The sequence below is a fragment of the Salvelinus alpinus genome, chromosome 5 (genome assembly GCF_045679555.1).
Source record: "Salvelinus alpinus chromosome 5, SLU_Salpinus.1, whole genome shotgun sequence".
In the NCBI taxonomy this organism is placed as follows: domain Eukaryota; kingdom Metazoa; phylum Chordata; class Actinopteri; order Salmoniformes; family Salmonidae; genus Salvelinus; species Salvelinus alpinus.
Genome location: NC_092090.1, coordinates 44,558,808 through 44,574,846, shown reverse-complemented (window position 1 = coordinate 44,574,846; position 16,039 = coordinate 44,558,808). Strand labels below are relative to the sequence as shown.

Sequence of the window (16,039 nt, the reverse complement as noted above, 5' to 3'; positions counted from 1 at the left end):
GGTAGGAGCAAGCCCATGTAATGCTTTGTAGGTTAGCAGTAAAACCTTGAAATCAGCCCTTGTGAAGACAATTATGAAATAACACATATGGAATCAGTTAAGAACTAATTCTTATTTACATGGACAGCCTGCGGTCTCCCACGTCCTGCAATATAGAAGACTATCAAATGCTTCTCAAAGATGCCCTCTGGTGGTCAAACTAGCAATAACTTGCATTAACAGGAAGAAAAATGGCTGACAAATAGATAAAGTGCCACAGAATGCTGCGTTAGCCATCAAGGTGTGCCGCAGAATGACGCAACTTTTAAAGGAGGAACCACTGTATAACACTTATATGGTGCCAATTGGATTGACTCTCTCTCTCCCAGGTGATCAAAGACCTGAAGGGTTCAGACTACAGCTGGTCCTACCAGACCCCTCCCTCCTCCCCCAGCAGTTCTGGCTCCAGGAAGAGCAGCATGTGCAGGTACGATCCAGAGGGAGACAGCACACATGGACAAGAAATACAGACATTTTGTATTGACATGGATTCATTTGATTTGATCAACAAAGGGGGGGATTCTTTGTTTTCGTTTTGAGCCTAGGTGTGTGGGTGATGTGTTGTAGGCTATGTGAGTGTGAACGTGCAGTAAGTCTGACAATGAACGTGACAGCGAAAGTGTGTCAGTGGGAGGTTCTGTTCAGATAAGTGTGGAATCCTAGGGAAAAAAGGCGCCCCTGCACGTCTGTCTGTATGAGTGTCTGCTGAGCGTCTGTCTGTATGAGTGTCTGCTGAGCGTCTGTCTGCTGGTCCATATGTCTGTTATGTCGTCTGTCCTCACAGAGTTTAATTACAGATGGCGTCATATGGCATGCAACACTCAGAGCACTAAACTTTTTTTTCCCTGTATTCACTTAGTGGTGAAAATTACAACTTTATTTCAACTTAAAACAGACTTGTTTGATGATAACAAATAGCACATGACATGTATATTACAATGTTATGGAGTGTTTTTCAAAATAATCCCTGTTTCCATGTGTGATGAAGTAAGACAGTTGTTAGGTCTGAAGTGGTGTCCTCTATTCTGAAGAAGTATCTCTCAGGCTTGTCACGGCAGTGCTCTGATGTGGTGACATGGTCTATGTGTCTGTGTTTATGTGTGTGTGTCGCTTGTGTCACTGTCTGGGAGGCCATGTCTTTGGGCATGCCAGCTACCCTGCCCTGTACCCTGTGTGTCTAATCTACCCATGCTTGGTTCTCACATGTTCTCACACTCTCTTAACTTGTCTTTTCCATGTTTCCTCCTCTCCCTCCCCAACCCTCTACCTCTGACCCCCCTCCACGCTCAACATGTCTATCCCCATCCCTGCATGTGTGTGTGTGTGTGTCTCCCAACCTCTCCACTCTACATTCACACTTACCCTTGGTGTTTGGCCTCTTCTCTATTTCCTGTGGTTTGATCACTTCCCATTCCTCTGTATTTGCACGGCCTCTCTCTCTTCCTGTGTGTTTGGCTTTTCTACTCTCTGTGCCTCTTTCCCCCTATTCTGGTTGGATTCCCCTATTTCACTGCTGCTGCTCTCTACTTTCAACTCCAACTTGGAAATGTCCTCATCTTAACCTCTGCCCATCATATAAACTACCTGTCTCTCTCATATGAACTTTACCCATCATATAAACTACATATCTCTCTCATATGAACTTCACCCATCATATACACTACCCGTCTCTCTCATATGAACTTTACCCATCATATAAACTACCCGTCTCTCTCATATGAACTTCACCCATCATATACACTACCCGTCTCTCTCATATGAACTCTACCCATCATATAAACTACCCGTCTCTCTTATTTGAACTCTACCCATCATATAAACTACCCGTCTCTCTCATATGAACTTCACCCATCATATAAACTACCTGTCTCTCTCATATGAACTCTACCCATCATATAAACTACCTGTCTCTCTTATTTGAACTCTACCCATCATATAAACTACCTGTCTCTCTTATTTGAACTCTACCCATCATATAAACTACCTGTCTCTCTTATTTGAACTCTACCCATCATATAAACTACCTGTCTCTCTTATTTGAACTCTACCCATCATATAAACTACCTGTCTCTCTTATTTGAACTCTACCCATCATATAAACTACCTGTCTCTCTTATTTGAACTCTACCCATCATATAAACTACCTGTCTCTCTTATATGAACTCTACCCATCATATAAACTACCTGTCTCTCTTATATGAACTCTACCCATCATATAAACGACCTGTCTCTCTTATATGAACTCTACCCATCATATAAACTACCTGTCTCTCTCATATGAACTCTACCCATCATATAAACTACCTGTCTCTCTCATATGAACTCTACCCATCATATAAACTACCTGTCTCTCTTATTTGAACTCTACCCATCATATAAACTACCTGTCTCTCTTATTTGAACTCTGCCCATCATATAAACTACCTGTCTCTCTTATTTGAACTCTACCCATCATATAAACTACCTGTCTCTCTTATTTGAACTCTACCCATCATATAAACTACCTGTCTCTCTTATTTGAACTCTACCCATCATATAAACTACCTGTCTCTTTTATTTGAACTCTGCCCATCATATAAACTACCTGTCTCTCTTATTTGAACTCTACCCATCATATAAACTACCTGTCTCTCTTATTTGAACTCTGCCCATCATATAAACTACCTGTCTCTCTTGTTTGAACTCTACCCATCATATAAACTACCTGTCTCTCTTATTTGAACTCTGCCCATCATATAAACTACCTGTCTCTCTTATTTGAACTCTACCCATCATATAAACTACCTGTCTCTCTTATTTGAACTCTGCCCATCATATAAACTACCTGTCTCTCTTATTTGAACTCTACCCATCATATAAACTACCTGCCTCTCTTATTTGAACTCTGCCCATCATATAAACTACCTGTCTCTCTTATTTGAACTCTGCCCATCATATAAACTACCTGTCTCTCTTATATGAACTCTGCCCATCATATAAACTACCTGTCTCTCTTATTTGAACTCTACCCATCATATAAACTACCTGCCTCTCTTATATGAACTCTGCCCATCATATAAACTACCTGTCTCTCTTATTTGAACTCTACCCATCATATAAACTACCTGCCTCTCTTATATGAACTCTGCCCATCACTTGCTCTGCTCCTCTGGCCCATTCTTCACTGTACCTCGCTCCCCTTTTTCATTTCACTTCATCACTCTCTCCCATATCCATCACTACACATCCTCATTCAATCTCACACCTTCTCCACCTCTTGCTTCATAAATGTGGTTTATATGATATCACCCTCCCTTAAATAATTCCCTTCACCCTGCCTGACCCTATTCCCTGCCCCTTCACCACCCTCTCACCCTGGCCCCACCCCACTGCAGCAGTGTGAACAGCGCCCACAGTAGCGCCTCCCGCTCCTCCGGAGGCTCTCAGACTCACTCACCCAGTTCGTCCTATCGCTACCGCAGCCTGGCCCACCCGCCACCGGGGAACGCTCACCGCCTCAGCAGCGTCTCCTCCCACGACTCAGGCTTCATATCGCAGGACGCCAACGTCTACTCCAAGCCTCCCTCGCCCATGCCCTCTGACATCACCAGCCAGGTATGACTGCCGTCACAGATGTCGCTGCAGTGCTGAAACGTAGCTCCGCCCCCTCCTTGGTTTTTATTTCCTCAACCCTTCTGCCCGACGTCTCTTGGTTTTGCGTTCATTCCGTCTCTTTTTTGACCTCTATGTCCTACTGCAGAAGTCATCAAGCTCTGCATCCTCAGAGGCATCCGAGACTTGCCAGTCAGTCAGTGAGTGCAGCTCTCCCACAACGGTAAGTACAACAGCTGCCTCGCACTCCTGTCCTAATTGCGTGCAAACATATTGGAACACACGATCCAATATCAGTCACACGATTAACTGACTTTGAAAAGAATGTGAATGCATAGCCATGCTTGTTTTAGTCATCTGTGTATTGCATACTGTATTGTTGTGCTGTATATGTGTATGAGAGAAGCTGGTAAAACTGACCGGCAGGATGGTCTCCCTAAGTATGTGTTCTTCATCAGTCCAGGTCAACTTGTGGTCATCTGCTCTGTCACCGCTGATCTCTTGTCTTTGCCCTCTTTTCTTCTGCTACTCATACAGTTTGTGTATGCGTGCGTTTGGGAGTGCACATGCACGTACTCTTGTGCATGTACAGTATGTCTCTGTGACCCAGAGGTCACATCACAAAGGCTCCTCCCAAAAGCCTTTGGCGTTGATGGACGCTCTGACGATCCCGATCTTGTCTCTCCGTTCCGCAGTCTGGCTCGTCCTTCGCTACCTTCCGCCCTGCTCTCTCTCACACTGGCTCCATCAGGCCTCTCTCTGTCATACTTCCTGCGTCCCCACCCTATAACTACTCCCCTGGATCCAACACTACCTCTCCCACATCAAAGGTTCCTTGCTGGAAGGTTTGTTTTCATCTGTACACTTTTCTTTGCAGTTTTTAGTTCTTTTTTTGAATTTTTTGTTTTGTGTTTTCATTTGTGCTCCTTGAGTTAACGCTTCTTCACCAGGTTTTTCTTTTCATTTCACCATCTGCTTAACTCATTCGTGACTTCGTTACTTTGCTCCCTGACCTGTGTGCCTTTTGTGTTGTCGTTGGCCATCAGTCTCAACCCCTGGTTTCAAATCTACTGTGTGGTGATTTGCTAAACTGAGCAGGCCCTGGGTGTCACGCATTTCACCTTTCCAAGTCTCACAAACTCAAAAGGCTTCAAACCAATAAACCCACTCATCAATTTGGCCCAATACCAAACACTCACACACACACACAATGAGGAATTCTCCCCCACACTACCCCCACACTGTACCCAGATGAAAGGCGTCAAACTGCTGGATAGTGGACGGGTCTCTCTCATTGGAGAGTTTGCTCTGTTGCTTTTCACTGCTTCTTATTAATCACACCCACCTCTTCAGGATTGGTCCAAGGCAGGTTCTTATGAGCAGCCATTGGCTGCCACGCTTCAGCGGAGGAAGGAGCCCCTGGATAGGCTGAAGGAGAGCGAGGCATCCCCGGGCTCCCAGGGATATGCTGGTGCTCACCCAGACGATGTCCAGAGGTCCCGAATGACCCCCGCCACCATCGCTGCCAAGGTAACAGAGAATATGCAGATTTACCTCGCAATGGTGGTGAATACAAGACACATGCTGCTATAACACAACTGTTGGATTTTAACCCCGGATTGGAGTTTGGTGGTTATAGTCCGTCCATTGTGCTTGGTAGTGGTCCTGTGCTCCTACCATGTGATAAGTGTTTGCTAAGGCTATTGATTGCGATACGGTTAGATCCTTAGTCATCATCCAAATCATGTGTTAGTGCACTAGTCCCGTGTAGCTCTGTCGGTAGAGCATTCGATTCCCACGGTGGGACCAGTGAGAACAAAGTATTAAAATGCATACACTCACTGCTGTAAGTCGCATGGGATAAGAGTGTCTGCTTAATGAATAAAAACAACGTGTTGTCGCTTCCTCCCAGCACGGCGAAGAGGTGTCTCCAGCAGCCAGTGACCTGGCCATGGTCCTGACCCGTGGTCTCAGCATGGAGCAGCAGAAGAGCAACAGGGACTCCCTGCAGTACTCTAGTGGCTACAGCACCCAGACCACCACGCCCTCCTGCTCCGAGGACACTATCCCCTCTCAGGGTACCACTCTGACAAGTACACTCCTTCGCTCGTAGAGTAAACATCCAATACATAGAGAAGTCAACCTCACGTACATTAACCAACAGAGAATGCACTCGCTGTCCTCTCAAGGAAACCGTCCCCAACAGCATAATACATGCCATACTCATCCTCTGAATAACACACCACACCCCTCTATCTCTCTCTCTCTCTCTCCCCCAGGGTCGGATTATGACTGCTACTCTGTGAATGGAGATGCTGAAGGTGAGGCGTCAACGGACTTTGACAAGTCCTCCACCATCCCCCGCCACAGCAACATCGGCCAGAACTACCGACGTATGATCCAGACCAAGAGGCCGGCCAGCACCGCTGGTCTGCCCAGTGGGGCCCAGGGCGGAGTGCCTGGAGGGGGAGGAGGCATTGGGACCCCTGGGACTGCCACCATCCGCCGAACCCCATCCACCAAGCCGGGTGTGAGACGCACCCTGTCCAACGCGGGCCCCATCCCCATCCGCCCGCCCATAGTGCCAGTGAAGACACCCACGGTGCCTGATGCTCCTGGGGGGTACCCCGGGCCTCCGGTACGTGTGGGCAGTGAGGAGTGTGTGTTCTCCGTGGCGGATGACTCCTCCCCCAACGCGTTGGAGTATGTGAAGGCCTCTCCCAAGCGTCTGAGCCTGCCCAACACAGCGTGGGGGTCTGGGGGAGCGATGGAGATGAGTGTGTATGTCCAGCACGGCTCTGAGGAGGACCAGATGATAGCCGCTAACCGCCACAGCCTGGTGGAGAAGATAGGAGAGCTGGTGGCCAGTGCCCATGCCCTTGGGGAGGGACAGTTCCCCTTCCCCAACCTCCCTGATGACCCCCCGCCTGGCCCGGCCCCCCAGCACGACCCACAGGCCCCCGGGTCAGGCACCGACGTGCTGGTGTCCATCCGCAGGGGCGTGCGGCTCCGCAAGACCGTCTCCAACGACAGGTCAGCGCCCAGGATTTTGTGATGGCGCACAACGGAGCGGAGGGAGCGCAGCCTGCACCCACCGAGATGCCTCAACCACTACATACAGTACTGACTCTGTAGTAAAGAAGTAAATATGACAACAGAAGATTACAACAACAAAAAAGTTTAATTAGAAGTAAATGATAAATAACAATAAAAATGCTGATAATGAAAAAGTAAATCATGAATAATAATGACAGGCTCTGGCCACTATAACTCTATCGTGTCTGGGCGCATGTTTGTTTAATTAGCACCACCATCACCACAGGATCCTCAGACTGTATATAGAGACTCTGTCTGGACTGGACTGACTGCTGAGAGAGAGAGGGACTGTTTATAGGAACCTGGACTTCCAGCCACCCTCTCCACCTCCTCCCACAACCCTCCACTCCTCACCCAACCTCTCTCCCCCCCCCCCCCCCCCATTCTAGAGTAAAGCAGAGGGAAGCAGGTGGCAGAGAGACAGATGAAAAGTGGGGTCAATGGGGGCTCCATCGCTCCCTCTCCCTTTGGCTCAGGTCACAAGGCTCTGACGACGCACTGTTAGCTTTAAACCATGGCTAACAGTGTGCGTGTGTGCGCGTGTGTGCGCTCGTGTGCGTGTACGAGTTCTGCTGCAGGTCAGCTGGTTGTATTTGAGGGTGGGGCTTCTCTCCTCTGTGTCGTTTTGTTGTTACCCTCACACTGGGCACACACTGGCTAAATCAACGTTGTATCCACGTCATTTTTATGAAATTACATTGCACCAACGTGGAATAGACATTGAATTGACGTCTGTGCCCAGTGGACTGTTTTTATTGTGACATTTGATTTCCTGTTACCACTGTGTGAGAAACCACAAAATGAAGCCAGGCGTATATATTTTCTAAATCCAGAGAGAACATGTTAATAGGAAATGGAGCAATACATGTGTTTTATTTTCTGCTTGCAGAGTGGAGGAGAAACAGAAGCTGTTATCTTAGGTTTAGGTTCTCTTTTTTTAACTTGCAGGCAATCATCAGGCATGCTCAAGTACACATGACAGTTGCTGTCTATCTTTGGCCCTGGACTTTTCTCAAGTCCTTGCCTGATGTGTTAAAAAAAACTGAAAAATCATGGAAAACTGAAGCACTTTGAAGGTTAATTTCTAGTGTGACCACTAGGAGTCAGTGTGGTCACACTATGTGATGAGACGAGGGTGCTGGGGGAGTGAGGCAGTTGGTTGCCATGTGGTGTGCTGAATGCGTGCCACGGACCAGTGAGCGAAGCAGCTCAATTGGTGAGAGAATAGGAAGATCGAAAAAGGAAGTGATAAAGAAAGGTGGGAAATGAGAACGGAAGGATACTGGATTGCGGGAATGGTTATGTACAATGAGTCCGTGCTGAAAAATGTTGAATTCCAAAAACGGATTTATAATGTAGATCATAACATTTATGTAAAGAAGGGGGATGGTAAGCTGCTGTACTTGTCATCACCTGTTGTGAGTCTCAAACATGAGATCCATAGCTAATTTGAACCTTGTGCAGTCTTACGCGGGAGCTGGCTTTGCTAAGGACATTAGAATGAAAGAGTGACTATAGCCAGGGAGAAACAGTGAGGATAATGTAAGGGGTTGCCAGATTGGGAGGAAGAAGGGGGGTGTTTATGTTTACAGAGTTAGCTGGAAGAGAGTTGATGCAGCGGAGAGAGATGGAATGAGTATTTCACTGCCTGTTCATACAGTAAGCCCGAGTTCAGAGTCAGACGCACAGGAGGAAGTCAAGACTAGAAACTGTATGAAAATAGAGTAACCTTTCATAAAATTATGTTGCCATATTTTTGCAATAATGTTATGCTGTAGTCTTGCTTTTATCAATCTTTTTTTAATTTTTTAAATCATCTCCAGAGAACAGTATATCACAGTGACATAGGTTCTGAGCAGGCAGAGAGAGCATTATTCTGACCGTTGTGCTGTAGGGTAGTGATGAACTTCATGGGTTAGTCCATGCTCCCTAGCAGTGACTGTTGATGTCCTCCCCTTGACAGCAATGGCCATTACGAAATGTGTCTCAATGCTTGTTTATTTATTTCGCCTAAACGGAGCACTGTTTTAGAAATGCCTGTGGCTGCTTTAAAGCGAGGATCTGCTTTGAGAAGGTGAGAGAAACACCTGCTGTTGTAGAATATCGCTCATCTGCCGGAGAGAACTTTTCTCATGAACTCCGAAATAGTACTCCAGCGAGGGGCTGAAGAGGGCATGTGTGTGTGGGAATAGGTGAGTGTGTGGCGGAGGAAGGGGAGGGACCAGCAGTGTGGGTGGAAGTGACCAGCAGCCCAGGGTGGAAGTGAAGCATTCTGGACCAGAGGATGCTCATCCAGAGAATTTCTGCAAAGCACAGGTCATAACGATGTACATGTATATACACATATATACATGCATATACTGTATAAGAAGGTGAACACTTAATTGTGCAAGTCAAATCGCTAGAATCTTTCAAAAGGAGTTCAACTCACATTATTTCGCATTACTGAATTAAAAAAGGCAAATGTCAAATGTACAGTGTATGACAGCAATATGGGAGTGTGTTTATTAGCCAATTTAACAATGCAACTTCTTATCTAACAAAAAGGTAAACATGTTTACTGTCTTTTTAAATGTGCAGATGTAACTCTGGCAATTATTCTGTTCCAATTTCTTGTCGTGCTTGGATTACTCTGCTTCATTCTGAGTGTGTGTGATGTTCCTTGCCGTTCCCGAGAACCCAACTCTGTAAGCGTCACTTCTGTCAGAGCATTAGAGCGAGAGAAAGACAGGATGTGGCACAGGGACAAGACAGGGTGAGTGAGACAGGGCTGTTGGCGAGTGTGTGTTTGGCTGGGACTGAGAGGACCCCTACAGGGGAAACTACAGGGATGTCATTCTCAGTTGTGTCTCTCTGTCTGGGATGAGGTGACACTCTCTCAAGACCCCATGGTGGATGACTAGCAGTCACCTCACTCCCTCACACTCCCACAGCTGGGCTGTCTGGGTCCAGACTCTCTTTCCTCACTATCCCTTGGTTCTCGCCATCCTCCCGCCGGGCACAGACGTCAGTTTAACGTCTAGTTTTGATTTACATTTGGTTGAGTTGTCATCTAACAAGAATTCAATATGAAATCCCCAAAAGATATCGCAATGTCATTGGATTAAGGTTAAAAGTTGGGTGAAAAAAAGACGGAATGCCCTGACGTTGATTACTTCTTGCAGATTCTTGCAGATCAACGTTTCCCACGTTGATTAAACGTCATCCCTTCGATTGAAATGGGTTTGAAATGACGTGGAAACAACGTTGATTTAACTAGATTTGGCCCAGTTGGCTACCCCCACTTTTACTCAATGAATGAACGTGTTGCTTTTAAACCTCTTATCCACCCATCCACCACAATCCCAACTCCTACTAGCAACTCACTCCATAGGCTGCCTCAGCATCAGTTCTTGAGCCAGAGCCAAATCCAAACCCCCAACAGGGCTTTGACTGAAGCCCTTTCCCGCTGGGTGCTAATGCAAGGACAGGGAATAACTTAGTCGTCACAATAAAAAGCTAGTTCCACATTAAAAGAACAGCACTTCCTTGAGAACAAGATATGATGTCTCACGCTGGCTGGATTATAGCTAATGAAATCATTTTAATTAAGCCTTAACTTCACTCAAAGTGAGTGTTAATTTGCGATAAGTGCCCATTTGACTTATCTCTCTCTCGAATCGGGTGAGTTGTTTGTCTGTGTATCCTGTGGTGCTAGCCACGGGTGGCGTGTCCACGGCGTTAGTGCTGCCGTTGTGGGGAATGGAGCAAATGGGTTGATGGGAGTGTTTTAAGCATAATATACTTTTCTCTTCATGTTGAGGGAAGGTTACACAGTGCTGTGTAGAGATGTATTTTTCACTTCTTTGTCTCTGCAATACAGCCTCGGTCGCAAATTCCACTTATTTAAATCGCTTTTTGAATACACTTATACAGGTCTCTTTCACAATTTCAATAGAGAAAATGTGCTTTCGTTGCCTTTTGAGTTTCACTGCGTGCGATTTAATACCTTTCCCCCCCGCTAAGCGATGTAGAAATAACAATGGAACTCATTCATAATGTGGGATACTGGATATGTAACAGGAGTCTATGGGTCTCATTGGTCTCCATGATGCCTTGCCTAACACAACACTCTTGCCTAACACTCTTGGTCCTGGATAAGAGCTTGGTTAATCAGCCTTATTACTGTAAGAACATTTAAGAAAGAGTGCGTGACTGTCAGGAAAACCTCTGGACTATAGTCATTCTGGCCAACACAGACCGTAACACTGTATGCCTTTATAGTTTAGGCTGGTGTTAATGTGCCACCAGAAGACACACAGCCGTACTGTGACCTTGCAAATCGCTTTGCGCCGTTAAACGGTGGCCAAACAGCCCAAACCCTTTTCCTTTAACTAGCTTATAATTACTATGTTCAAGCATATGTGAGGGCAGGGATTGAATCAAGCTGGGCAGCTATGGGGTGTAGGTCCTGTATGGAGGTTATACTGTACGTGGTCTAGGAGTAGTTTGTTTACATTGTCTATAGGCGTTGCGCCGGTGCGTCTTTGTGCTCGTGAAGTCTGCCCTGGCGTATGTTGAGGATCTCTGACACTGATGGAAAAACATAGACTCTCGACACAAGGTGGCTACACGCCCACTCTCCCACCCACACACAGCCTGTCCCCGTCTATTTAAAAAGGCCAATAAAGTCACCCCACAACGATGTCACCATCCGTTAACTCAACGCTGTCAGCTCCTGAGATGTAGTCAGGCAGGGAGGAGGTGACTTCCAGGTGCCATGGTAACAGAACTGAATGTCTTATCACTTGTGGATTCTCTGTGGTTTCTTCTCTCTTCCCCTTCCTCTTCCCAAAGCCCAATCCAATATGAAAGCTAAACCACTGCGTCTGTGAACTTGACCGTCGCCACAGTTTTTAATGAAGTCATTATTTTCATTACGGTGTTGTGAAGAGATATGATGTGTGCATATGTTTTTGTACAAAAAAAAACCCTCCCTCCAATGGAGTCACGTAACGCTACAGGTGCTGTTGTCTGTCTTCTACTTTCTCTCCTTCTCTTCTTCTTTAATTTATTGTGCCCTTTTTTCCAAGGCTGTTTTGCCTCTGTTGCTGATGACAAGTCTTTCTTTTTGTAATATTAATCCTTTTAATTTTGTTAACTTTAGTCACTGCTAATGTAACAAAACGCACTGTGATGATTCCAGTATTAATAAAAGTTGTACTTAAACTGTGCATGGGTTTGAGAGACAAGAGTCCTTCATTTGGCGTTTTAAAATGTGTTTTAGTGGCATTGACAGCTCTCCGTGTTAAGCTAGAGGGTGAGAGTTGATACAGTAGGTCGGGCCAAGCGTTTGTTCTGTTTTTGGTTGACAGGGGGCGCCAGAGATCTGCTGGGACTAACACTGAGGATGCTTTAAGAACTCAGCAAGACAGATTCTGATTCCAGGAGGGGGATTGTCTGTCGGTAGTGCCAATTGATGCGTGTATCTCACCCAAAACTTCAATTAAGTTCAGCAGTAAGTCTAGCCTCCTGTGCCAACCCTGCGCTCGGTGTAGCTTGAAATTTCAGATTGACCAGAGGGACGGAATACTGAAGTGTTGGTCTGTCTGGTTTATTTGGTCTATATGTCACCCTAGTGTTACTGCTAGGAGATCAGGCAGAAGCCCGTCCTGGACTCCACACAACGGGTTAGTGACGTCAGTACACGGAAAACCTGTCTGTCTTCATTAAACCCCTGACGGAACAAGGACAAATTCCCTTTACTTAATGTCATCTCCCCAGCCACAATTTAAACCGCACAAAGGAAACTTTAATTAAAAATAAGTGGGGCACAATTAAGCTGAGAACGCCTGACGTTGAAACTCATGGGGACTTGGGGCCTCCGCCTGAGTGAGACTGTATGGGTAAGGCAGGGGGTTTCATTTCCGCTGTTCTTTGCTTCCCGTTTTGTTGAAACTAATTAAATGTTTAAAGGTACAAGTTGAGCTCCACTAATAGCAAGCTGGTGGAGGAGATATTGAATGAGTTATTTTGTTGTTGTAGTTGAAGACCATGAGATGGGGTAGTAATTGCGGGGTGTAGGGTGGGATGCTTTATTGCAAGTAGGCCTAGACTACTTCCTCATCCGAACCTCATCCTCACCCATATTACTACTCCCCCCAGTGTGTTTAAGTGAGCATCCCACCACACTCTTTAGACTGATCTGTTGGGGTGCGTCTCAATAGTCTATCAGTATCGTCTCCTCATCTCCTTAACCTGTTTTGCAATGACCTAAAAGACATGAGGATAGGTGAAACAAATTTGACGGAAGACTGCCAATGGGTTTGCTTTCCCTTGGGCATGTCTTTCAGAATGGTAGAGATGGAGGACAGGAGGAGAAGAGGGAAGGAAGCCACTTTTTGGACTATTGAGATGCTCAATCCGTCACCTCAAACTATTGTCTATTTGGGAAGGGTGTATCAGGACAATTTAGAGTTGTGAAATCAACGCTGCATTTGGGAAAATAGATTATTTTCTCCCCCCAATTTTTTAAAAATGTTACAACTACTGTACATTCAAAGTTAGTTTGAGATAACAGCCTTTTTTTACCAGACTCCAAACTTATGTCTAGCCTACTACTTCAAGTCCACAACTTGGGGAACTTATCAGAGCAATTCAGAGTTGTGAAATCAATGCTGCATTGTGTCACGCGTATCACTAATACACCCCACATCCCGCATCTACAACATCTAGTCACATGTTGATGTCTTTCATAAGCAAACCCGATCAAGCGAGACACTTTGTTGCTCACTTGTTTTGTCAATCAGAAGAACAGCAGAAGAGGAACTTAAGTCATATGCTACATTGCCAACTGGGAGGAGAAATGCTATTTTTTACTTCAACGGATAGTGTTCCTACTTTGGATCAATGTCTCGTAAGTACAGAGCACTAAAAACAGGTTCTTACTTGAGATAATAGTTTAGATGTCTCGTCTTGTAGGCATACGCGTACCTAACCTCTCGCAACGTGAATAATGTCTCTGAGCTCCAGAGAGACATTCACAATGTCATAAACCAGATAACAATATACTATCTCTTCATAATAACACCCTGCCCTACAGGCGGCTCTGGCTATGGAATGATAAGAGGCATAATTAAACTCCCAGTTTCTCTTAGTGGTTGGCTCTCGGTGCTCTCTAAGTTGTTGTCAGTTCTTTCAGTGCCTGCCTGTCTCTCTGATGTGTAAGGCAGTTTCATCTGTACAGTATGTCTCTCACATTGTCCATTAAAGGACTTTTTACACACACACACACAGACACTTTTATCATCCTGATAAAATGAATAACAACTGGACCAGCCACAAGGCCACAGAATGACATGGTGGTTTGGGACTTATTATAATGATTCAGGAGGAATTCATGTATAAACGTACAGTGCCGTTCAAAGGTTTGGGGTCACTTAGGAATTGCCTTGTTTTTGAAAGAAAAGCACTTTTTTTTTGTCCATTTAAAATGACATCAAATTGATCAGAAATACAGTGTAGACATTGTAGCTGGAAACGGCTGATCTTTAATGGAATATCTACATAGGCGTACAGAAGCCCATTATCAGCAACCACAAATGGCAGCTTCATTAAATAGTACCCGCAAAACACCAGTCTCAACGTCAACAGTGAAGAGGCGACTCTGGGATGCTGGCCTTCTAGGCAGAGTTCCTCTGTCCAAGGTCTGTGTTCCTTTGCCCATCTTAATCTTTTCTTTTTCTTGACCGGTCTGAGATATGGCTTTTTCTTTGCAACTCTGCCTAGAAGGTCAGCATCCCGGAGCCACCTCTTCACTGTTGACGTTGAGACTGGTGTTATTTAACGAAGCCGCCAGTTGAGGACTTGTGAGGCGTCTGTTTCTCAAACTAGACACTCTAATGTACTTGTCCTCTTGCTCAGTTGTGCACCGGGGCCTCCCACTCCTCTTTCTATTCTGGTTAGAGCCAGTGTGAGCTGTTCTGTGAAGGGAGTACTACACAGTGTTGTACAAGATCTTCAGTTTCTTGGCAATTTCTTGCATGGAATAGCTTTCATTTCTCAGAACAAAAATGGACTGACGAGTTTCAGAAGAAAGTTCTTTATTTCTGGCCATGTTGAGCCTGTAATCGATGATCCAGATACTCAACTGGTCTAAAGAAGGCCAGTTTTATTGCTTCTTTAAACAGGACAATTTTTTTTAGCTGTGTTAACATAATTGCAAAAGGGTTTTCTAATGTTCAATTAGCCTTTAAAATTATAAACTTGGATTAGCTAACACAACAGGCCATTAGAACACAGGAGTGATGGTTGCTGATAATGGGCCTCTGTACGCCTATGTAGATATTCCATAAAAAAATCTGCCGTTTCCAGCTACAATAATCATTTCCAACATTAACAATTGTATTTCTGATCAATTTGATGTCATTTTAATGGACAAAAAAAAAAAAGCTTTTCTTTCAAAAACAAGGATATTTCTAAGTGGCCCCAAACTTTTGAACGGTTGTGTACACGTTATTGAGGAAGAAAAGAGAGAGAAAGGTTGAGAGATGAAAGGAAACCTTGAGTGTGGAAATCAGAAAAGATGACAGAACAATGTCAGGCACTTTCCTGCCTTTTTTGTTTGTCGCAACACAGTTGTCATGCTAGCAGAGATTGGTGCCTGTTTGCCCTGCAAGTCTTTAAAATATTAAGAAGAAGAGAAAAAAAGGAATACTGCGAAACTAGCAATACGCCTTATCTCACTGAAAGTCTTGACGAGAAGATGGGAGAGGGGCAAGAAGAAATGGTGTGCACTGTGCACGTCGGTTGTGCATCACAGTGAGAGTAACTGAATCGTACAGGGAGAGAATGTAGGCCAGTATGTGAAAGGTAGAGCGGTTTAGATACGGATGGAAGTAGAGAGAAAAGAGAGAGGCAGAGGTATAGAAAGGTTGTGTTCAGTTAGACAGCGGAGGAGGCCCCCGGGGCTAAGCTACGGCTGCCATCTGAAGACAGAGAAATGAGTGCGCTGACATCCCATCATCACCTTCCTCTCTTTGCTTTGCTGGCTGCAGCTGTCGTGAGGCTCGGGAATGGGAGGGAAAAAACGGTTTTGTCTCTTTGGAAATAAGAGGCCTCCTTACTGGATATAGTTGTGAGAATGGACCGCTCCTCTAATACAATAATACCCTTGCTCTGTGTCTGGTGAGTGTGGAGGAGGTGGACATCTCTTTTTCAAGTCGCTCTCTGTGCGTGTGTGACTCTGACCTCTTGTCACACTGTCTTATCGAGAGCATTGCCTTGGAAGGAAGTCATTGTCAGCTGGTCAGATCTCTCAGGTGTGACTTGCCAC

General features: G+C 45.3%; 1 protein-coding gene across 7 annotated transcripts in view; it reads left to right on the top strand.

Moving 5' to 3' along the window:
- The window catches only part of LOC139576227 (protein MTSS 2-like), an 81,590-nt gene extending 69,651 nt beyond the window's left edge, over positions 1-11,939 (top strand). Inside the window, exons 9-15 of one of the 7 annotated variants that reach the window (XM_071402036.1) lie at positions 369-466; positions 3,501-3,633; positions 3,779-3,853; positions 4,326-4,475; positions 4,984-5,160; positions 5,543-5,723; positions 5,910-11,939. In XM_071402036.1, the coding sequence (XP_071258137.1) occupies positions 369-466; positions 3,501-3,633; positions 3,779-3,853; positions 4,326-4,475; positions 4,984-5,160; positions 5,543-5,723; positions 5,910-6,685 (1,590 nt within the window). In that variant the 3' untranslated portion in view covers positions 6,686-11,939. Of the gene's footprint in view, positions 1-368; positions 467-3,413; positions 3,634-3,778; positions 3,854-4,325; positions 4,476-4,983; positions 5,161-5,542; positions 5,724-5,909 lie in introns of all 7 variants that reach the window. The other 6 variants (XM_071402034.1, XM_071402037.1, XM_071402035.1 and 3 more) reach the window with 6 other exon arrangements.
- Positions 11,940-16,039: the final 4,100 nt, after the last annotated feature.